Source organism: Chaetodon trifascialis, chromosome 3 (assembly GCF_039877785.1).
Source record: "Chaetodon trifascialis isolate fChaTrf1 chromosome 3, fChaTrf1.hap1, whole genome shotgun sequence".
Classification (NCBI taxonomy): Eukaryota; Metazoa; Chordata; class Actinopteri; order Chaetodontiformes; family Chaetodontidae; genus Chaetodon; species Chaetodon trifascialis.
In genome coordinates this window covers 26,648,852-26,673,506 of record NC_092058.1, presented here as the reverse complement: position 1 = coordinate 26,673,506, position 24,655 = coordinate 26,648,852, and the positions used below count along the sequence as shown (strand labels likewise).

Here is a 24,655-nt window from a genome sequence, read left to right as displayed (position 1 = left end):
GTGGAACACAGTTGAAAATGTCGGAATGACATACTGTGTTTACAAACAGCACTATTGAGCTGGAGTTAAGGTTCGTTGTCAGATGTTGAAATACATTTTTAAACTTAGACTTCCAAATATCAGCTGTATTGAAATCTCAGCGTACCCGATGAGACACGGAAGATGTTCATGTTTTTTGGTGTTAGTCTGAGAAAAGTGAGCATAGTTGTAGTTGAATTGATTAACGTAATTACGTAGTAGTTCACCACGCACGGAACGTGTCCCTGTTCTGTTGACTGGGAAGCCCCAAGCGCGGAGCTGCCAACGCCCGGCGTAAAGACACCGAGGATACGGTACGGAAAAAAAAATATGTATTTCTTGTTGTACAGTAATATAACTGTGGCTGGCTTTAGTTCCAATGTTACCAGTATTATATATGCTATAAATTTGTGCGGCATGGGTTGTAATTGTCAAATTAAGTATCTCATTCAGCAACAGCATCCGCTATGGATAGCTCAGTTAGCTCGCTAGCGAGCCAATCTGGGACCGTAGTAGTTAGCAAAGCAAGCCGACAGGCAGTCTGTAACGTTAGACCGGATAGTAAATAATCCTCTTCGAGCTCTGTAGCAACCATATTTTGAATTAGATGGGCTGGTGGTTTTCGTGTTAAGAGAATTTGAAATCTCCTGGCCTTTAAGTAAAGCAATTAAATGGCAAAATATACAACTAGTTACTAGCTAGCGGTTAGCCGGCCGGTTGACGAACTTAAAAGGCGTAACGAAACGCCAAGTTAGTACTGTGTTTATCGCCTAAGCAGAGTCTCTGATTGTAATTAGGTGTACGGTCCACAGTACTAGGTTGGGTTAAAAGAGGCACCGCTAAATTAATAAATTTATCGTCAGTATAAACAGCCGACAGGAAACTGGGCCAGATAGAGGCCGGGATGTAGCCGAAATACACCAGCTAAGGCTAATGCATCCAAGCTAACAGTAGCTGTTGGTAGTATCGTTGCCTCTCTCGTAGGTGTGATTTTGAAATGCTTTTGTTATGTGCTGTTAGTTGACGATTTGTACACTTACAAGCTGATGGAAATAATGTCACATCACTCGTTGTCGCATATTCAGACATGTCTCAACGTGAGGGCACTAATATAATAGAAAATGAATGTTTGGAAACTCGTCATTGGTTTTTTGTCGTTGGCAATAGAAAATGCTTGTGATTGATCTTTTTGACATATAGTGTTTCAGTGTCAAGTTTCAAGCGACCTGGCCTGTGCGTTAGCACATCATTGAGCCTTTGTGATGATTTTTGGAGGAAGTTGTGACCAGTGTTTTAGGATATGTTGTAAAATCCAGTGTAGTGCCAGTTGCAACCTCGCAGGCTGCAGCTTTGCGTATGCAGTGTTTGATTCTGTGGTAGGTAGAAGTATTCTGTTTGCAATGGAAAGACACTACTCAGATCTGATGAGCTTTTAAGAGTCTAGCAATATTTCTTGCGAGATTTAGTTTCTACTATAGCTAACTACTACTACTACTACTATATAGCTAGCTATTGGGAAATTTATGTTCTGGAGAAACTGGTACATCAAACTGAATTGTAGCTGCTTTCACTCCTAGTCTAAAAGCTGGCCTGCCCTCATAGTGCTTTCTGGCCTACAAACACAAATGCGTGGATTAAGTCTGGCAGCATCATTGCAGCGGCAGCCACCCTCTGTTGCCCAAGGCCATCGGCTTACTATAGTGCTTAGCTTAGTTTGTAAGATATTTCAGAATATCTCCCATTAGAAGAAATTTTTTTGATTTTCTACAGTATTGTTCTGTGAAAAAACACATTGGCCTTGTGATGCAGTATGATTCTGCAGTGCGTACACTGTATTATGCATGAAACAGTGATCAACATGTAATGAAATTAACTGTCCTTTGACAGGCCAAAGTGCCAAAAGGATTCCTCCAGACAATGGCAGGGTTTTCCTTAGCAAAAATCCATAATTTTTGTATTGAAAAATCATTCAGAAATGGACCGTCTAAACTTCATTGATCAAAACAGCACTGAATATAGCAACCTTTTTGGGAAAATGCTAAATTGTGAGAACAATTTAAAAGCATGTTTGTAGCACACACACTGTAAGTATGCGCCTCACTTAAAACACCAGACCAGACTTAGACTACTTAACTGTCCAAAAAGCGGAGTGATTGCAGCTTAAATGACACTGTGACCCAGTACCCAGTACTGCACAGAGTAAATACAACCGAGGCCTTTCACCAGTGAGTATATTGATGGTTTTGATCAAATACTTTGAAGTTTTAATCACTTGTCCTTGAAATAATGCACAACAAAAGTCATCAGAGCACATCATATTTGCTTATGAAGTCCAGTTATAACCAGGTCACCCTAAATTTTCAACATACGGTCATGTTAGCTGCTGACAGGATGCAGTCCTTTTAATTTCTATCTTCACCAGCTAGTGTGAAATTTATTGGGACATCCACATTATTCCACCCCCTCTCCATTCAGCTGTGTTACAGACAGTGAGTAAACCCTCTCTCCCTTACCACCCACAAACACTTGCATTTGTCTTTTTTGGAACACAACCAAACTAAAGGTGCCACAATGGAGAATCCATCCCTGTGTGTGGAGTGGGACAAAAATGTTATCATGTACTGTTCATGAAAATGTATTGTTACTATTATTGTTATTATTATGTCTTTATATGAGCATGTCAATGGTCAAACGTTTTTCAGTTAACCACCAAGAATGTTTTTGAGTAGTTGCTCCTGTCAGTCTGTACTAGGGGTTCTCAAACTTATTACTCAGAGCTCCACATCTGATTTTTATTCAAGGAAAGAGGTCCAGAACAATTTTCAATAACAAAATAATAATTTATCAATTGATAATCATCCCATCTCTTGTGATTGGGCCAGTACAAAACCGAGGCAGACAAGGCTAAGACAGTATATATTTATTTCTGACCCAGATATATTCTTACAATATTTACAGTCCAGTTGGAAATTATGCACTAGAGAAATTGAGACAAATTGTACATGTGCAATTTAGGAGCTGATAGCGAATTCTGTGGTTTAATGTTTATGTGTGAACTTGGCAGCAACAACACACAACACTTTGTCCAGCAGTTGCCATGACAATGTTGTCATCAAAACCACATTCATCAGGATCACTCTGAATGATCTCGAGCTGCATGTTCAACGTCACTTGCAATTTATTTATCAACAGAAATTGATTTAAAAATTGAAAATGTTACACTTTGTAACATAACATATGTTACATATTTTTAACATATAGTTTACTTTGTAACTGCCTATTCGTAACGCAGTGGTGTTGTTCACGGGCCAGAATTCAATTTGAATTAAAAAAAACCCAGGTAGCCAGGACAGAGAAGCTAGCTCTCATAAACAAAAGCTATATCACAACTACTTGTCACTGAATCACTGCTGACTGGGCGCAGGGTTTCCGTTATCTAGCAATTACTGTTTTTTACTGGGAAAATCTGTTGAAGTCCAACATATTTAAATCTCTCTGGTCACAATGTCTGGTGAAAATAATTCCTGAATTAGAGGTGACAATATTCAAGCTCGATGTGCTTTCCCCTCTACATGGGAGATGCAGTCCAGCATACTCCTCAGCACAACCAAAACTGGTTAGTTACCAGTTAATGGCTGTCAGGCTATCGAAAGCACAATAAACCAAAACTGACAACCCTACTTTATTATATTGTAGTCTGCCGTGCTTTGGCTTGTTTCATTGAGTGTATCTATGGGCATGCTCTAACCTTTTCACGTCTGTGTTTTTCCTCCTTAGTTGCCCAGTTTAGTCTGCAGTCAGGGTAACCTCTTTTGAGTCTTAAAAAAATTTAGTCCCTTTAGTCAAGGTTGTAAACGGTTGAGTCTGTGCCTCCATGATTTTAATGTAGTAGTTGGCCATCAAGAGAAGCAGCCCTAATCTTAAATCACATTTTTGTTTTCTATTCTACCACAATAACGTCTTGGACCAGAAAAGTTTGTACTTTATGAGCAGATGTTTCTTGGGATAATTTCCTTTATGTCTTGTGGGTAATATGAAAAACATTAGTAGGGAAACTTGAGTCAATAGTCTGGATGGACAAAGTCATTTTGGTATCTAAATTCATAGTAGTAATATTGGAGAAATGTTTCTATTTCGAGCTTTAGTTTGATTACAATGAGATAGCATCATAAAATACAGAGAAGTAGAGGGTAGAGGGTTTCTCTTCCAACTCTCTGCAGTAGCATGTTGGGGTAAATCACATTACTTCATAGCAAGGCAACCAACTTATGTGGACAAGCTCTAAATTGAAATTTTCACTCATTGACAGTTATCTAATCAATGTCAAATTTCAGGTGTGTCATTTCCTCTTAAAATTCAATTGAATACAGTAAAAAGGCCTGTGTAACATAATTCTTGCCTATTTCGCAAAGGGAATAGTACCATTGTATTCCGTGTGTTTCTGCAGGGCATCCACCTGTGTTCTATTCCTTTGTTAAACCATGTGCACACTATAACATTTGGTGCCTGCAGTTTGGTCCCTCCTGCTTCTCTCAATGACACCCCCACCCCCACACAGTGTTGCAGAGCTCTGCAGTGGCTCTGTGCTGACATACTGTAACTTGTGGAGGAGAAACAGGGCAATACTGAGGTCCATAGACTACTTAAAGGGTGTTGTCTCTAAATGCAGAGGACATCAGGATGCAGCTCATTACAGACACAGGTTCAAGGTCAATGTTTCATTTCACCTGTCTTATACAACATTTTCACAGTAGGGAAGATACAGCTGTGACTATTTGAATTAATGATGGCAGAATTTAGAGCCGTAACTAAGCTATGTTAATTTTCTGTCCATTGAGTAATTGATTTATCTCAGTTGTTTGTGCTCTAGTTGAATTCTGTGTCGCTACTTCAGTTTCATGGTCCTGGGGTATTGTGCATATGCTGGTTCACTTTCACACCATCATGGTTTACTGGGACACTTGAATAGACGAGAGCCATCTTCAATGTTATTTCAAACACCTGTGCTTTTCCTTTTATGATAAGTTGGAATGTCTGCTATGAAAAAGGCCTGTTCAGGTGTCTTGTGGACGTTGTTATCCATATTCTAGTGACTGTGGGAACGGTACTGTTTGGTTTCTGGCATGTAACTGAACCTCTAGTTGAGATATCTCAGACTTTAAGGCTACGTTTACACAGAAACAATCTGAACAGAAAATGCAAAAGTGGCGTTGTGTTCTCACTTTTTATTCCACGTTTAGACGAGCGTTTTTTTTGGGGGGGGGGGGATCTGCATGCATACGGTGACGCAAAAGTGTGTGGAATCAGAGAATGTCAGGGACGGCCTCTGGCAGATCGAAGCACACTTTTGCGTTTTTACCCTTTAGACGGGAAGGTGACGGTGGAGCGTTTTTAAGATTTCCACTCTGGAGGGCGTTTTCACTTTTTTGCGTTTTTAATCCCCAAAAACGCCATCGCCGTCTAAACGAAAGGCACATCGGATAAAATATTTTATTGTTTTCACCCGCGAGCGTTGTCTTGTAAATGGGGCCTAAGTGAGTTGCTGCTCTGATTCTGAAAGTTGTTGTGTAATGATCACTGAGGTTCACAATTTCATTGGGCAAAGTTTCTCTGTGTGCTACTGGTGAAACTGTATGACCTGCACAGGCAATGTTGTCCATATTCCAGTTTCAAACATCATGTGTGTTGAATAGAATTGTCACTGTTGCAAATGGTATGCTGCTTGGGAGGTGAAATTTGAATCCCAGATTTATGTGGGCTACAGATATTGTTGACTGTTTATGGTGACAAACAGTTTGCCTGTCAGTTTTCATGATCAAACTGAGTTTTATACTTGAATCGGTATCTTTAATATTATATGCATAAATCATTAACTGTATGCTTTTCTTAATTAAACCTCCTCTCTAAAAAGTGATAAGAGCTAAGACAAGATAAGATAAGGGGTTACCTTCTCATCTAATAGTTTTGTTCGTATTTGCAAATACTTTTGTGTTTCTGTTTTTAATGATACTGGTTGGTGTTCTACTTTGTGTTCCCTGTTAGCCTGAACATTGCTCACTCTTACAATAAGCCTAAATCACTTCCACTTCACTTTTGTGCTTTTGTTATGTTATGACTACAATTGCTATGTTTGCTATAAAGAAGTGCCACCATCATCACCATTAAGTGTCCTTTTAGATTAAAAATGAATAATAAACTGTGTTTGGTCAAATTGGCGCCCCCTCCCTCCTTTGAAAATGTTTCTGTCATGAGGCAGTCCTGTTATGCTTTAGTATTTGTGAACAGTGTTGTCCAGGTTCACAGTTCACAAGAGAAACTTTGTGGCTGTTGGCTTGTAGTCTTAACTTTTGTTAATGATTTCTTATGATATTTCCCAAGACGGGTGGGATGCTTCAACTTTTTCAGACCAGGTGGGCACAGTTTGCATAGAAATCAGATTTTTTTTTTTCTGTTGGAATCTGTACTGATTTGTTCATAAACTCCTGCAGCTATTCATATAATTGAATTGCCAGTTGCACAAGCCATGCCCCCTTGTCAGGTGTCATAAAACACACCATTTAAAGGAAACAGTCATCAAGCATCATCTTTGTGTAACTCTTGCAGGGGTTAGTAATTGGCTCGAAACTGTTACATTAGGTTCATTGTTCACCAAAACCATGAACATGTTCAGTGAGCACTGTTGAATATCAGTTCACCATGATCTGTTGTTCCTTGACACCTCCATAGTGTCATACTATGGATTAAACCCCTGTTCTCTTTTCCTTCTACATCTTCCTCCACTTAGACACTCCAGATCCCTTAATCCCTCAAATTAGAAAACCTCATTTAGACATCTGCACACTTACATTGACCCCCAAGGTTCATTGAAGACTGGGGGGTCCAGTCATTAGTCAGTGTTGGGACAGGGTTATCTCCCCATACACATTCCATGTCAAGTAGATAATGATAATTTTTAGATTGAGTCACCTCACTTTTCAGGCTCACTTACAGTTTTGTCGAAACGTGCTTTCACAGGGGTTTGTCAATGACATGTAATGAAAGTGCCATAGGGTGTTGAGTTTTTCGAGGGCTTCCCCAGAGGATTAGTTTGTCCCCACCCCACACTCTCCCCTCTGTGTGCCGCTGGCGCAAAATGTCCACACTACACAATGCAGTACTAATTTTAACCAGAGTAATTTACATAAATTCAAGGCCGTAATTGGTAGAGTTTTTTGGACTTAAACCAAAGTCACGTATTTATTAGTGCTGTCAATCGATTAAAATATTTAATTGCGATTAATCTCATGAATGTCATAGTTAACTCGTGATTAATTGCAAATTAATCGCACATTTTTATCTATTCTAAACGTCCCTTGAATTTACCATGGCTTAAACTTTCCTTTCTTAAGTTTCCTTTGAACATAATAGCATGCATATGCCTCTGTCGAAAGCCATCCATTGTTGCCTGGTTTTGACAAGGACACGGCGGAGAGTTTGCATTAGCCGTGTGTTTGGCTATCAAATGGTATTTCAGACTTGATGTGCTACGGTGATAATTATGACAATACACACAGATAACTTTGATCTTGTCAGTCGACCCATTGGGCAACTTTTTGAAACTAAACTTTCCATTCAGAATCTTGTTCGCATCTATTTCGGCGTTTCGCACTTGACATCCACACAAACCAGTAGTCTACTCTTTCACAGCCAGCAAGCAGGCAAGACCAAACACTTGCGTGGGGCGTGCCTATTGTTTTGTTTCCAGTTTACAACCGGATCCTGTAGTTTTTCTTATGTTACTAGCAGCAGTTAACAGCTTATAAAAAACTACAAGGGCACTAGGTCATAAAGAATGTTAATCTTGCCATTAAAAAAAATGACGCTGTTAAAATTGATTTGTGTTAATGTGTTAATAACACAATATTTTTGACAGCACTAGTATTTATGCAATTTAATGTTTTGTATCCTCTACTTATGAATTTAGATACATATGTCGAGAGTTGTGTTCACATTTACATTAAAAAAGCCAAATACCAAAGGGGGTGAATATTCTACAGACCGAAGTTTTTACCTTTGCTGTTGGTGACTTTACAGTTTGTTCATCGAATAAACAATGCCATCAACTTTTTTTTCTGTTCCAGATCTTGAATGAATAGTGAAGACTGTAAAACACAGCTATGCAGACCATCAAGTGTGTTGTAGTTGGGGACGGTGCTGTGGGTAAAACCTGCCTGCTCATCTCTTACACCACAAACAAGTTTCCCTCTGAGTATGTACCTACGGTAAGTGTGGACATCTGTCGGGGTGATAGAAAGGACTTTGACTTGTGCAAATGTAAATATGGTCTTTTCGTCACCACATGCTCATTCTCGCAGTTGACAGATTAATTCCCACGCGACCTAATATGTTCCCCCTTTGTAACTATGTTTGTAATAGTAATAAAATAAATGATAAATACTGTATGAGTATTTTACTGAATCATTATTTAGTTTCATTCTGAACAGTTCAGAACAGTATGTTAAGTTTGGAATGTGCCTGGTTTAGGTTTGATACACCCTATGACCCAAAAAACTAAAGGTTTATTAGCTGAACCACAGGCCATGTTATTGTACACAGAGAAGTCTTAGTACCATTCAGAAAGCCTTGGCAGTGTGCCAGTCGTTGAGTCAGGTTAGCCTAGCCCTTTTAGCTTTCGTCATATATTTGTGAGCATAATCAAGAAGTGAGTGTTTGAGGAACCTCCTAGATCGTCTGCTGTCCTGTCCAGCATTATGGCTCTTCAGGATGGAAAGCGAGAAATCCATCCCATATTCTCCATTCTACTTAAAAAGAACCAAACCATGGTTGACCAGTCAGTGTTGATATTGTGCTGCGTGATCGAAGTTCCTTTCTGAATGCAGCTACCTAAAACAGATTGGAACTGTTTCAGAACCTTATACATGAAGATGGTCTGTTTAAAATACATTGACTAAAAATAATACACAATAGCTATCAGCGCCTTAAATGCAAAATATACAGTATGTATATTTTAATGTGTACACATATTTGTTAAACTCTAGAAATGTACATAATTTACTGTTGAGCAAATGAGTTGCAACTGATTGGTTTTGGTCTGTGTGTTGTAGGTATTTGATAACTATGCTGTAACTGTAATGATCGGAGGCGAGCCCTACACTCTGGGCTTGTTTGATACAGCAGGTATGTCCTTCTTATTCCAAACAGCACTTATTTAGGTCTGTCTATTCAGGATATCCATTAAATGCATTATGTATTCCCCTTTAAGTCATTGTCATTAAATACATTTTGTACCATGAAGAATTTCTATGACGCTAAATGTATACTATGGAAAAAGTTGTCTTCCTTCACTTTCCATCCACAGGATAGCTTTTTGTGGACTCAGGCTAGTAAAACTTTGGTATTCCTGTGGTTTTGCTGCTGTGCCTCATTCTGCTAATGGAGATGTCCCACTTTGTCTAATGTATCAGTCCTGGTAACATGATGGGCAGACTGAGCAGGTTAAACATGTTTGTGTGGTTTCTGCAGGTCAGGAAGACTACGACAGGTTACGACCCCTGAGTTATCCCCAGACAGATGTCTTTCTTGTCTGTTTTTCTGTTGTGTCCCCCTCCTCCTTCGAAAATGTCAAAGAAAAGGCAAGTCAAGCCCTTCTTTTTTTTCTTGCAAGTGGCTTTTTGCAATATCTTGATGATTAAATCTGCTCTTAACAATAAAATAGATGTTTTGACATAATAGTCACAGTTTGACATTGCAGTGTGTATTTTATTTGTCATCATGTACTTTTATAAGGAAGATGCCTCTTACTTTATTTTTGACAATTGATGTCAGCAAATCACATGTTTCAAATGACTGGGAAAGCCTGGAATGTTCCAAAAACATCCGTTTGGAAAATTCCACAGGTAAACAGGTTCATTGGTAACAGGTGATAGTATCATGATTGGCTATGAAAGGGGCATGACTGTAGGAGGGATATTACTACATGGGCTCAGGAACACTTTGTAAAACCATTGTTGGTACAGTTTGTTTACAAATGATTGCATTCTGTCTTTATTTACATTTACACAGCACCCAGCCTTTTTGGAATAGGGGTAGTACTTGTGACACAGTGTGTTGACCATCATATTACCCTGTGTGTGTGCATCCAGTGGGTTCCAGAGATCACCCACCACTGTCCAAAGACCCCCTTCCTGCTAGTTGGGACTCAGATTGACTTGCGGGATGACCCATCCACTATAGAGAAGCTGGCCAAGAACAAGCAAAAGCCCATCACTCCGGAGACAGCCGAGAAGTTGGCGAGAGACCTCAAGGCTGTGAAATACGTGGAGTGTTCAGCCCTCACACAGGTAATATATACAGTATATATGAACACAAACAGTTACACATATACACTTCGTGGACACACATGATTCACACCTCATGGCAAGAACTAAGAAAAAGGAGGAATGAGGAACATGCATGTCATGGTTGAAGACTTTTATTCTGCATGGTTTGGTTTCAGTGACTGGTCTAACTTATGAGCTTAGTGGTGTTGCTAAGTGTATATTAGCAGATGTTTTTCATATGGCTTAAAAACCTTGCTTCACCCCGTAGTATATCCTTGTTGCAGTACTCAGTCTGCCTTTAGCTGTATCGGTACTGGTGAAGAGAGCAGTTTAGGCTCTGGAGTCTCACAGAGTTTCTTGTAAGGAGGGTCAGTTCATGTTTCATCTACAAGCCTCTCTAGTAAGAGGTAATCGAGTAAGAGATGTGCTGATGTTGGCTTTTATCAGAATTGGTTTAGCAAATAATCCTATTAAGATATCAATAACTTGATGACAATGGCTTCAGTTGTCCTTTGAGAGGTAAAAATGTCATGGGACACTGCTGCTGTTTGTGAAGATAAAGAGATAACTTAGACATTTTGGAAGAAGAGCCGTGGTTGTGAGAGGACCATCTTCAATGGCCTCATTTCTTTATTTTACTATTTAAAGTTAACATTTGAATGAAAATTGTAATGACCAGTGTGTGATATGATCCACCAAATTCTATTCTATTAGACAGCAGACAGCACGAACTAGCATTTGTTTTATTTATTTATTTATTTTGATTGGATTTAATATTGTAGTACTCAGTACATCTCTTGGATTGTCTTAATAAATCAGTCAGTGTTTTCAAAAGTTTAGCTGTTCAATCAAGTTCTGAGTACTTGGTGCATCACTGTTAGGAACTCAAAGAGGAAACGCGACTCAGAGGAGAGCAGATGAGTTTGGCTTCATTCAGGCACAGAACAATAGTGTTGATGGAGCTGAAGGGTAGCCCCCACCTTGCTGCTCAGCTCCTTCCTTCCTCCTTCCCCTCCTTCCCCAGCACAACTGTTGCATAGCTGCTGATGTCATTTCCTGTTTCCTGTCAAGGATCTCAGCAGTCAGTCCACACCTTATTTCAGGCCACTGTTCAGCAGCAGCCCTTTCTCTTTTCAGGAGAGCCCATCTCAACTCCATCTTCACTCTTCATCTTTGCACTGTGCATCTCCTTCGCACAGTTGTCCTGTAACGCTCGTGCATTCTCTGTATTTCACACAAATACATTCCTCTTTATTCTGCCATGTTCCTCTTATCCCCTCTCCCTTCTATCCTTTCTGTGTTTGCTGTGCTAATTGTGTTGTTGTTCTCTTCCCTCTCTTGCTGTTGTAGCGAGGGCTGAAGAATGTATTTGACGAAGCTATCCTAGCTGCCCTAGAGCCACCTGAGACACAGAGAAAGAGGAAATGCTGTATATTCTAAACTCTCTGCCACTATGCTCCTCGCCTCCTCTGATTACCATTATTCTCTGCATTTTTCATTCCTTTACTCCACCTCTCTCCTGTCCTCTCTATCTCTTTACATGTGCTGCTTTGAAATCAAGACCAGTCTCAATCTAAGCCATCTAACTAACCAATCCATCAGTCGGCTACCAATCTAACTCCTGACCCAAACTTCTCCTCTGAGAGTGCATTGCAACTAACTTTGTTTCATGGACTGATTCACTGACTCGAGGCCTTTCTGCACTTCAGTGACTTGACTAGTTGCCTTCTCTAACCTGTAACTGCTGGCATTTGGTTTGGTTGATAATGTACTTCATATCTTACTTTTGATGGATGGTTTATATGAGCTTAGTTTTACATGATAAATCTCACACCCATCCACTTTTTCCCAGTGCTTATTAATTTGGCCTCTGGCCTAAACAGTGGGGCGGCATCTTACAGAGGATGTAGGATGAAAGTTGGGATGTAGCCATTGTTTCAGTTCGTCTTTCCCCTCTGTCATGTAGTAGTCATTAATGTAGGCAGGGTTTGGACTAAAGTGAGGGTGGTGGCTTCACATGGCTCCCTACTGAGATTGATCTCAACACTAAACAGATCTTCCATTTCTAAAGCTAATGTGTTTTTTTGTATTCCTATTGATGTCTAATTAAACAGAACTTGTCTGACTGTGACTTGGGGGTTCAAGTACTAAAGTCATACGTAGGGAGTGTTTGGCCATTTTGACAATATAACCACCAGATTAAGTGCTTCCTGTTTGGTACTATGATTGATCTGGTTTACAGCTAAGCTACACTTGATGTTTCATAAAGTTGTAGTCTTCTGTAAAGTGCTCTCTAACTTGTTTGGCCCAACTTTCCCTGTATATGACGCTAATGTGCCATTAACTGTGGTGCATATCACGCTGTCTTGGAAGCCCAGATAATAAAAACGCTATAACTGTGTGAAATGACCTGTGAAATGAATTAATAAAGGACACATGAACTTGCTCTCCTCTCTCTGGCTCCCTTCTTCTTCCAGTGCTTTGTCATAGAAGAATTCAGTAGGGTTAGTGGAGTTAAGCAGTGCTGAGGGGCTTAGTGGTTTACTGCATAGGACAGCACTGTCAGACCAGCTCTTGTTTCTTCACATGACCGAGCTCGTGGTGTAAGCAGCTCTGCTCATGGCAAAACAAAGAGAAAGGAAACATTCACCTCTGAGGCTGAGCAGAGACTTAGTTTGTGGTGATTATTCTTATGATTGTAAATGTGACTTTTCTATTTTGAATCTGGATGTCCTCTTTTGGTGAGGTAGTCAGCAGTTTTAATCTGAAGCGCAGAGCCAATTGGGTAAAAATAAAAACAAGCGGTTTGGAATGAAAATGCTCAGATTCCTGTCGTGGTGTCAGGATCTATGCTGTTTTTTTCCTCCACTTTCTTCTTTGACTTGCCTTTGATTTAAGCACTTTGCACTCAAACACGCATGCCATTTGTGTTGCTGACACTTGCTCTCTGAAATTCTAATGAGTTGTTTGTTGCAGATCTGATTGATCTCCTTTTATGCACAATATTTGTCGATTATTATTATTATTTTTTTTGTCCCAACAGCACGCTCACATTTTTTATGACACGCCACTAAAATGATATTCAATGCTGCTTTTGTTCCCTTACAATTATTTTCCCTCTTGTTTAAGCTGTTACTGTGCTTTCCCGCTACCTTTTTTTAATTTGACCTGTGTGTATTTGCGTTGCCCCCTCATTGAGCCTGTGTGTTTGTTTGTTTGTGTTCACAGAAAGGCCTCAAGAATGTGTTTGATGAGGCGATATTGGCTGCATTGGAGCCCCCAGAGCCCAAGAGGAAACGCAAATGTGTGCTGCTATGAGAGGCTCCTACCTTTTCAAAGCGCACACACATAACACATACATACTTACATCTTAAATACATAGACACACACACGCACACACACACATGCCTCCCACCCCCATCCCTTCCCTTGCTCTGCTAAGGCTGGTTGACAGCATTGTCCCCCACAGGGAAGACTAGAAAGAAAACAGCCTACCAAGTTTCAGATAATTGTCTGCAATAATAAAAAGCTTCACCCCTAAAGCTGAGTTTGGGACAGAAGGTCAAGCTAGCCTGGCCAACAGGCTGCCGTGTGCTCCAGGCAGGGTGGCACGGCCTCGGACAGGCATCAGGATGCCAAGCTTACATACAAGTAGAATTCATTCTGTGGAGCATTTGGTAGATTGATTTTGATTCAGTCAGTGTTGTGGCCTAATCAGCGTTTAGATGCCCAGCCATTTAGTTGCCCTCAGCAAGCGTAAAGGATTCCTGGATATAAGCCCTGCCCCAGCCCCCACCAGCGGCCTGATGTGTGGCTGCTCATGCTGCTGGTCCCATCCCTCTGTTGAGGAGCACACTCATCGCCCGATCCCTGTGTTCTTTCACTGCACTACCAGAAGAAATGTTAACAGAGTAGTGTTGTTTTGTTTTTGTTTGCCAACACCCCTTTTTCTCCTCAAACACATGATGATGAAGTCTGAGATATTTATTCCATGTTCCAGGTAGACGCACTCTTAACCACTAAGAAAACTCTGTATGTCTGACAGGACTCTGTAATTCGGGGCAATACGGCTAAAGCTTCCCACAGCTGTCATCGAGGAAATTGAATGGATGATGTTGCCATCTAGTATCCAGTCCTCTTACAGTGGACTGTCAGTGCAGAGTGACTGTCCATTTGGGCTGTGGTAATCAGTTGAAGAGCTAAAGGCAGTCAACAGTAATGGGTCTGCTAGTCAACCACAGGAATTTGCCTTTTAGATGCAGGGAACTTAAACAGTGTTAGCAGAACAAGTGGTGTGTTCTTCATGCGTTGCCAGGGACCAAGGGAGGGTAAAGCGGGATACTGTTTTAACATTGTTATCACCTTACACTTAGAGCGGGTACAGCAGAGACATCTGAGTAAAACAAAGGCTCCTTGGCTTGTACTGGCAGCCACATCTGGAGATCCATATTTAGTCAACTGATCAGTGAACATGAATTTCCACCAGAATTCTGTGCCAGGTCAGAATTTGGTGCCTTCCCATAGTGTGTTTTATCCAGGCTATATGTGTGAGGTGTGAAGGGCTGTCTGCTCTGCTGTACCCATTCAGACAGTATGGTGCTGCATGTAGCTGAGCCTTGGTCTCTGTTCTAAATGATAGGTTTAACAGATGTAATTATAATGTAAGCTGGCTCACAATGTTGATGTAGGCTCCAGGTGTTTTTACCAAAATCTTTTTTTTTCTTCATTATTTCTGTTTGTTTTGTTTTGTTTTTTAATCTTATACATATATATATATAAATATATAAAAAAAGGTTACTTTCACTCCTTTTACATTTAGGGGACGGAACTCATCTGAACTCTTACCCGCCAGTTTATAGCAAGAAAACCGCTAATTGGTTTAGTTGAATAAAAACCTCCAATGGCAGAGAGACTGTTTGGTAAGATTATTTGTGGTTGGTTGGTTGTTTTACTTAACTGGTGGCTTAGAGTTGGGGTGATATCCAGATCAAGTCAGTATAATTATTATAACCTGTTGTTGTTTTGGTGCAAAACCAAATGCTTTGTCTAAAGTCTTTGTTCTTTGTATATGCATTCTTTTCAAAAATATTAAACTTATACCTTAATTGCCTTTACCACTTTCCCTTTGCCATTCTTTTTAGAATTGTGACTGAATTATCCACTTAACGGCAAACAGAATAGTGTTATGACTGCCATGACTTTGGAAAGTTATGTCTGTAATGTGATCTTAAGATGTTTGAACAGTGTCAAAGGACGTGTAAATCCTTCATCCTCCAACACAACAGCTTCTCTATCAGAGCTTTCAACATTAAAGGTAAAACCATCACATTGGTGGATTTGCCAGTATTTCATGGCTTTGTGGCTTCCATGGCAAAACATATCTATCCATGTTGTATATTGGTGGCAGGTTGTATGTAATGAGCAGTACAGGATGGCTACATCCAGTTGTTTCCTTTCCATCACAGCTGGATGAGCATGTCCTGCCATGTTCAGCCAGCAGGAGGTACTGTCCACCCAAACATTGTGGTCCCTGGTGTGGGTTCCCCTCTGTGTTTTAACAGTGAAGGATGTTCCAAATGTACTGTGCATTGGTTCCTGCTGTGTAAACTAATTGGATATTGACATTGGGATTGTTTGCATTGAGTGTGCACATGACTCACAGTTATGACCTAAGATGAAACACGAGAATTTCTGAAATACAGAAAATAAAAACGTCTTTGGTACGAAAACATTAAGTACATGAAACTGCACAACATATTAAATATGTTAAAAAATTGACTTTGAAATACAGAGGCATTGTCAAACCTCGCTGTAAAAATACTGCAGTGAAAATGTTACTTAAGAAAATCACCTAAGAATCACCAGAAAAATGTAGCCTGCTTAAAGAGTCAGTGGAATGTCCCCTGTGAGTTTATATGGTGTATATAATTATATACATCTTCATACATAATCACTCATGCTGGTATGTTTAAGCCACATCTTAATATTGTAGTTGTTTGAGGTGGAATTTTATATTGTGCTACATTATGGATTATTCTGCTGTTTATTTTCTTGAATGATCTTATTAATTGTATTTATTGTTTGTAATATGTTTAAAGTGCGAAATGCTGTCACAATTATCCAGAACACAAAGTGACTCCTTCAAACAGTCTAAACCTCAAAATCGTCAGTTTACTGTAGTTTAATCACGGGAAAAGCTGCAAATCGTTACAATTAAGAAACTGAAACCATTAAATGTTTCTGCCATTTTTGCATGGAAAAAGACATAAAAAGTTCCTCCTTTTAATAAAACAGAAATACATGGAATCTATAGCTGTAGTGTAGTGGAGTGAAAAGTGGAGTGAAAAGTACAATATTTCTGTTAAATGTAGCAGAATAGAAGTATGACACATCATGAAATGGGAATTCTCAGGGAAACTACAGATACTTAAGATTTGTTCGTGTACAGTACATCATGATCATGGTTTCAACTGCTCATACTGCCTTTTTTAAAAATAAGAGTGCACTATTATACAAAATAACTTAATCCAGGATTAACGAATCAATCTTCAAACAAAGATCAGCTGAATGAGAATGACCAGGATTATTTTTTAAGGCTCATTTAAAGAACACGGTCCTCATTCAGAAACAATGGCTTTAAATAATAAAACAAAGAGAACTTCCATAAATTTCAAACATAAAGGTGAATGTATTCATCATGAGTCAGTGTGTGAAAACTGATGGATAATGTTTTCTGTGTATCTGCAAGACGAGTTTGAGAAAATGACCTCTGATGATGTCATCTGGGTTATTTTCCTGGAGACTACACATTGTTGACTGATAGCTTGGTTGCAAAGATGGATTATGGACTTTGAAGGGTGTGGGCGTTCACCAGGTGTGGAAGAGCTATGAAAAGACATTGCAGAGTTGCATTATGGGAACTGTTGGGTCGGGCATTCGTGGAGCTTTGATTATCCATCTAGATGTTTATCTATATCTGATAACTGTTTGAAACAGGAGAACGCATTTAAACAGACAGAAAATGTACCAAGAATGGCTATAAAATGAAAATCAAGCATGAATCTTCCTTCATAGTTCTATCCAAATGGAAAACAGTAGAGATGCTAGAATAGAGCTGTGTGGTACACCTTCTGTCTAATCTGTCAATCACTGTATGGAAACCGATATCAGAAGTTCTCCTATTTAAGATAAAATGAAATTAGTTTTTACAAGATTTGTCTGTCATGCTATTCTCATCCCCTGTCTTACACACACACACACACACACACACACACACACACACACACACACACACACACACACACACACACACACACACACACACAGTGTATCACTGTAATGTTGGTGTTGAGAGATCAGTATCGCTTTCACACAGCTCACACAGATGTCCAGGAATTCCTCAAATGGCAGCAAATGAGGGTGATATCCCAGGTTTGGTGACCTGAATCATCTGCCACAGACGGCTGGGAGGGATGCTGCACTGTACCCACCCACCCACCACCCTCGACTCCCTCCTCCACCCTCATCCACCCCTGTGAGGCGTTCACACATTCCCTGCGTTTCTGGAGTGCTGTCTGTCAGCGCCTTCTTCCACTAAAGAGACGCTGACAGCCATTAATTATCACACAAGCTGAACGAAGGGCATTCCTCTCTGCTGAAATATTGGTGCACGCGCACACACACACACACACTCCTCAGCTCTCTACGTCCACACACAAATGCAGAGACACCACCTGGCCTCCATTGGTCTTCATCATGTTTGACAAATGACTCTAAATGTTTTGTCCTCTGGGGTCGTCCAATCACCATCCAGCCTGGCTGAGTGTCTCATCTGGGCAGGACCAGCAGGCAGAGGTGGGGACATACTGACCAAGCAACCCACCAGGACACTTGAGAAACTTGAAATACACACACAGTGCTGGCAGAGAGCGGCCTATATGTGTGCTGCACCCACTTTTATGAGACAATTTTATGATGATCTGCACAGATACTGACTTGTGATGAAAAACACACTGAGGATTTTAGCAGTTTATCAGAGCTCAGCAGTAAATCAGCACTCAGACATCTCAGCTATATACAGTGTGGAGGCACGTCAGCTATGCGTGTGCATGAAAATAAATCTCCAATACTGGCTAGAGCAAGGACACGGCCTGCTTAGCCATGTTGGGACTGAACCTTTGACAGTCTCCGCTGTTCCAGTGCCCAAAGCTCCTGCCAACACATTGAGCCCAATGTGGTTTTCATGTAGATGTTGGCTGTGCTGTAGAGGTGCAGGTTTGGCCCAGTGTGCCTGGTCCAAATGCTCTCCAGCAGGTATGATGAGATGCCCGAGTAAGAGAAGAGGGAGTGGGGTTGTCTTTATTTTTAACTCAGCCACATTGTGAATCATGTGGGGAACGTTATCTCTCAGCTCCGGTATGAATCTGAAGGTGTCCCGTCCTCTTCTGAGATCTGTCTTTCTTCTTTTCACAATGTGTCCAAGTTCAAGAAAAGATCCATACAGTTGGACATGTTGCTGCTTGTATTTCAGACAACAGCACACAAAGTGCGGATTATTATTATTATTATTATTTGTCATCAGAAACCATTTCTGTGGTGTAAAGTAGGTCCATTGTCAGTAGTAAGGTTTAAATGGTAAATTGCTGCATTTTTTATATGTGTGTGTGTGTGTGTGTGTGTGTGTGTGTGTGTGTGTGTGTGTGTGTGTGTATATATATTTTTTAACAATTTACCTCTCATGTTCACACACAATGATGGCACTTTGCTACCATGCAAGGTGCTGGCCTGACCATTAGGATCAACTTGGGGTTCAGTGTGTTGCCCAAGGAGGAAACTATAAAAATGGCGAGACACCAGGTCAATGAAAACTTGTCTGTTTATAGATTTGTTGAACTGACCCTTTAAAGCAAATTTAGCATAGCACAAATAAAAACCAAAGGTGCCACTAGCCAGTTACTTGGAGAAAGTCTTTAAGATGAGATTGAAATATTGGCAAGGCACAGAGATAAAAAGTATACTGTACATCCAATGTTGCTTCCACATCAATTAAGGCTTTTCAAATTGTCAGCATGTTCTTGATAAGAAATGATGAGAAGAACCCAATCAAGACGTGCCCCATGGAATCTCTCCTTTATACTATATTTAATTTGAATTCATTTATTTTTCTAATGTTTCTCATGAATTTGTAATTTATTTCAGGCTTTTCATATGCAGATTTTATATTTAGCACATTGTTGATCTGCTGTTACAAAGATGTTCATGTTAAAAGAAGCAGATCCAAGCATGGCACTCATCATGATGTCTTTTTCCAGTCTGAAAAATAGCTGTGTATGTGTGCATTGAGTGTGTGTATTCCATAATAACCTGAGCTGGTTGTGTTTTGTGTGAGCCCAGTATGTGTCTGACAACCAGAGGTCTAGCAAGTGATGTTACCACTGGTCACTGCAAGGATTATTTTGACACGCCCGGTTGCTGTTGGCTAATAGATACATGTAACGCACACACTTCAAACCCTTTCACCCGCATACACACACCTTTAGACACACATCTTCAGGTGTGTGTGTGTGCTTAGTGTCCAGGTGTTAAGGGAAAGTTCCTTCCAATTCAGCTGAAATCTGCCTGACGACAGACACACGGCTGTAACCACCGAGAGAATGTAAGTGTGTGTGAGGTAAGATCACAGTGATCCTCCATACCAGCATCCAGAGATGAAGCTATCATCAGCAGGGGGCTGCGTGTTGTCACTTTCACTCCTCCTTCTCTATCTGATCCATCCTTATCTGATTTGATCGCGGCGGGTTTAAATGTGGCTTGAATGGCCTTGAGATGAGCGCTTGGAATTCACTACAAACCAAAGGTCCCTCAGTGGGTTTGTACGGATAGATGTGAAAAACAGGACTGGTTAAATTCAAGTGTGTGTCTGTTTGTGCCATTTTACCCTGAGCTGTTTCAGGTCTTTTGAAGTCCAAGACAGGTGTCAAATCTCTCCGAGCAAGTGTCATCTTTCTGAGCACTCACCATGTTCAGTAAGTGTCTGAGTCTTATTCATGTTAAAAGCATTTACACAAGATGGTGGCGGCAGATTCATCTGTTCCATCACTGAAATCTAGTATCTACAGTACACAGTCCAATAACTGTAACCTTAGATTTTCCATGTGTCTTGGCAGAACTAGTCCTAGGTGACACTCACCTTTTAAATGGAATGAACTACAAACTTAAAGCTTTACCCTTTGATATTTTATGACTCCTACTATTGATTTTTAGCAGTTTTTTGTCGATTGTGATTTGTGGCCTTGTGTATGTTGTTTTTGTATGCTGGTTGTGTGGTTGTCTGGTCATGAATATTTCTTGTTCTCAGGTTTCTTTTGATTAAATAAAGTGTACGTGTTAATGACCTCCTGAGCCTGAGGAGGATGTCAGACTTACTGTAGTGTCTTTCACAAACTAGGTAGTTTAATTGTCTGTCCATGATATTTCTGTCATATTCTACGATGCCCTGATGCCACAATAGATCTATAATCCGTGTTGCAGCATGCAGCACTCATCAGACACCACGTGATTTTCTTAAGTTTTACTGTTACTGATTTCTACACATTTGACTGTTGACATTACAAGGGCAGCTGAGAGGCTGTGCTCATGAGTAGTTTCCGTCTCCTTAAAATGACACTGGAGTGAGTGAGATGTCCCATTTGGTGAATGCAAGTCTGCCAACCCTCCTGTGTCTTCCTCGCATCTGTCTCTTGAATCCACCGCTGGTTGGGGCTAAGACGCAAGAACCAGATGGGAATGAGGTGAGCAAGGAGCCGCATTAGCCAAATTGTAAGCACCCACAGATTACACCACTGGCATGGTTAAGTTCTCTGCTTGGTCTTGTTAAAAAACACAATTAGATAATGTGCTCATTTCATAGTTCCAGGACACAGCTCTCAGTCTCTGTCTGTCTGTCATGGCACTCAGGGGTTTAACCAGCAGAGTAGAGGAATGTAAACAGTAAGCTCTGGGTCACCTACATCACTCTTCAAAGTCAACCACCAACCCCCCATTATCCACCTCTCCTGTGGTGTTTGTCACCGCTCCCTCCCCCATAATGACTTCAAACTAGACAATGATCAACCGTCTTTACCTCCTCTGCTGAATCATTCCAACATAACCCTTTGTGAGCCTACTTTGTCAATAATGTACATGAAAAAAAGTCATGTGACAGCGATCCTTTTCTCTCCAATAAGCTGCGTTCTTATGTATGAGTGTGAGTGAGTTACCTTTGTAGCTGCAGGAAATCGTGTCATTCGTATCACAAAACAGAAGCGAGGGGGAAACGTGTGTGAAGGTTAACGGCCTGTGTCCCTTCTCGTACTTGTAATTTGTGCTGACAGCACAGCATGAGGACAGAATTCATAGAAGACACTGTTGTGCATGGGAAGATGAGGGCAAGCTTGACTGAAAATGAAACATGGGGATGCCCACCTTTTCACTGACCTAATGTGCACTTGTGGATAGAAGGGACATCAAACTAACAAGCCTAAGTATAAAGTGTAAAGATAAAACACAATGAGTTCATGGAAAGTCCTCCGCACCAGTTCGTAGCCGTGTCAGATGTGGAGCCTGGTGTCCATGTCTCGATGCCCATGAGCCCGACTCTCACGCCCGCTCTGCTTGTGTTGCACAACGTGGCTGTTTGAGGGCAAAAAACAGCGGAGACACCAGAGGAAAGCCGAGAGGGAAGAAGAGGGGAGGAGGACTGGGGGAGAAAGAATTGCAACTGTCATCACAAACAAGAACCATCTGTCTCATTTGTGTAACTTGTTTTCTTTTAATATGAGAAGTATGCTGAAGAGATCTGGGAGTTTGAGAGAGGCCTGGGAGGGCCGGGCCCTGGGCTAAAGCCAGCCTTCTCCTGGGCTCCATGAGCAAGGGGCATTATTATCCAGCCAACCTGCATGGTTAACCCTTCACACTCACCACACACACTGACAGGGAAAGAGAGACAGCATGAGAAAACCTTTAACCTGAGGTATGCAGAGGTGTAATTTGAACTATTAGCTTCCTGTCAGGACGAAGAATTGACTGGAAGATTAATGTAAAATGGTGAAATCACACCATCGTTATCTCATTACCTCTCATACCTTCAGGAAGTATTTACTGGAGACGCACCAGTGCTTCTGTGGGTTTTGAATAAATCATGCTAATTAGACAGCACAGTCAAATCATATTCATTACCCTGATGTTGTTTTATTATGTTATTTTGCTTATTAAGTTTGTGTGGTTTATGTATGGTGGGCTGCTCCTAAGTCATCAGTGCCTGCACTGCTGTTTTTACATGCCACGTTAATGTTGATATGATTTGTATGCCCAGGAGAAGCCTGTTCAAAAGTCCAAACTGTACACATTGACAGGGCAGATGCTTTCACAACCTTATTTATGCCAGCACTTTGTGGCATTCTGGGCCCTCAATAAGTCGGTTTACAACCATGCTTATGCTGTGGCTACAGAGAGCTGAACTGAGACCACAACTTCTGAGTGTGCTCTAGATCTAAACCTCTAAATCTCATTGGCCTTTGTAACAACGTAAAATAACTAGTCCAGCCTTGGAACATAACCCCACTCACCAGCAGGCTGCGTGGCTCACTTCAACATTGGTAATTTTAAACTAAAAAACAAAAAATGATGTAATTTTGTTTTGTTTATTTAACACATCTGCTTTTAGCAGTCTTTGACAGAACCCATTTCCCATAAGCCTTAGACCATCGTGGGTTAACAGTCTCGGCTGTGAGTGAGTCGAAGGGCCGCGGTTAGCTCAGACATGTCTGTAATAATAACAGGACAGAGAGAACTTAATGCTGTAGAAGTTTTCAGACAGCAGATTTTATGGCTATAAAGTTTGAAAAGTCACTTTAGAAGAGGGAGTCGGTTATTTTTTTTAGATATGGAGGAGGGCCAGTTATGATGACACGAGTACCTGTGCTGCTGTGCTGGTCATTCTTCATGGGAGCTTTAGATTTTTTATATGCTTGAGTAATTATTTAACTTAAGTACAAAGGCTTCGACTTCCAACAGCAACTGTTGCAGTGGTTGGTGATTTGTCGCTGATTATGGACAGCAAGCAGAGGGGGCGGGTCTCCTGTTTACATCCACAGAGAACTGTCATCTTGGGAGAATGGCACCGTGTAGGTAACTGTCACATGACTCTAAACACAGTAGATCGAGTAATGACAGTTCAGACATTAGCCACCAAAACCTTACTCTGTGGAAATCTGGGGTATCATGAAGTGAGCTTCTCCTCTCTGCGTCCTCTGCTGAATGTTGCTTCAGGTCGGCCAGTGACAACCAGATGACAGGAAATACTTTATGGCAAAGAGTAGAGTTTGCCTTGCAATCATTCTGATTGGCTGGATTCACCCACTCGTGCCTGGTCTGTCATTCAGATCTGTGTTTGGACAGCCCTGTCTTTTTACGGATGGACTTGCAAGTATTTGCCGACATTTTCAGAAAAACAAGCATGAGCCTCCGTAACTAGGCCAGTGATGATGTTGAGTGATATACAACCTTCCTGTCATTCCACAATAGGAAAATTTTTATTTAGTATTTCTCTGCTCTGTCTCGAGAAACTTTTGACGTGCATGCATTAGAGGAGGCTGTGCGCTAAAATAAGGGGAAAATGGTGTCCCATACTGATTCAGCAAGGGACATGGCATTTTATTTTTCAATACTAATACTTACAGTTCCAGCCTTCATGAACCCATCTTAATTTAGACACACTCCCACACACACATAAACACACTAAGTGGTAAAACCCTGCTGTCAGCCTCTTGTCTCGCCACAACTGCAGCAAACCACAAAAGGCATTACAGTTCTCTGACTGACTGATGGACTGCCTTACTGTACATCTGGCTGTCTGACAGACTGAGTGCACGCACACACACACACACACACACACACACACACACACACACACACACACACACACACACACACACACACACACACACACACACACACACACACACACACACACACACACACACACATGCCAGCAGACTTTCCTAATCAGTGTGGCCACCACCACCCACCTCATCTAGGCCATCATAGTGGCTTAATGAAGGACAGATCCCCAACGTTGCAGACCAAGATTGGTTAGGGTTACACTTTCCGCAGATGGAGAGCGGACTGGAACCAGTCTAAGGCAAAGATATTGCCGGAGAAAGAGCGAGAAAGCTGTAGGGGGGTAGTAAGATATTGATAGAGACAGAAGAAGGGAAAAAGCTTGTGCCATGTGGTCTGCATTTCACTGTAATCCCTGTTCTAGCCTGGTGTTCCTGCCT

At 40.9% G+C, this 24,655-nt stretch overlaps 1 protein-coding gene across 2 annotated transcripts; it reads left to right on the top strand.

The window, feature by feature from the left end:
- Window positions 1–257: 257 nt before the first annotated feature.
- On the top strand, window positions 258–15,451 carry cdc42 (cell division cycle 42). Of its 2 annotated transcripts, none has more exons than XM_070958346.1 (6): window positions 258–332; window positions 8,139–8,279; window positions 9,123–9,195; window positions 9,541–9,650; window positions 10,161–10,358; window positions 13,566–15,451. In XM_070958346.1, exons 2-6 carry the CDS (start codon window positions 8,175–8,177, stop codon window positions 13,653–13,655), a joined length of 576 nt encoding a protein of 191 aa, XP_070814447.1. In that variant the 5' UTR covers window positions 258–332; window positions 8,139–8,174; the 3' UTR covers window positions 13,656–15,451. The 2 variants fall into 2 exon arrangements, with proteins under 2 accessions (XP_070814447.1, XP_070814448.1); XM_070958347.1 differs by lacking the exon at window positions 13,566–15,451 and adding an exon at window positions 11,688–12,784.
- The last annotated feature ends 9,204 nt before the right edge of the window (window positions 15,452–24,655 follow it).

Excerpts from the sequence above, each read along its gene's own strand:
- cdc42 (XM_070958346.1), top strand. The coding sequence starts at position 8,175 with ATGCAGACCATCAAGTGTGTTGTAGTTGGGGACGGTGCTGTGGGTAAA. Across the intron at positions 9,196-9,540 it reads GGGCTTGTTTGATACAGCAG|GTCAGGAAGACTACGACAGG; the intron begins GTATGTCCTTCT and ends TGGTTTCTGCAG. Across the intron at positions 10,359-13,565 it reads AGTGTTCAGCCCTCACACAG|AAAGGCCTCAAGAATGTGTT; the intron begins GTAATATATACA and ends TTGTGTTCACAG.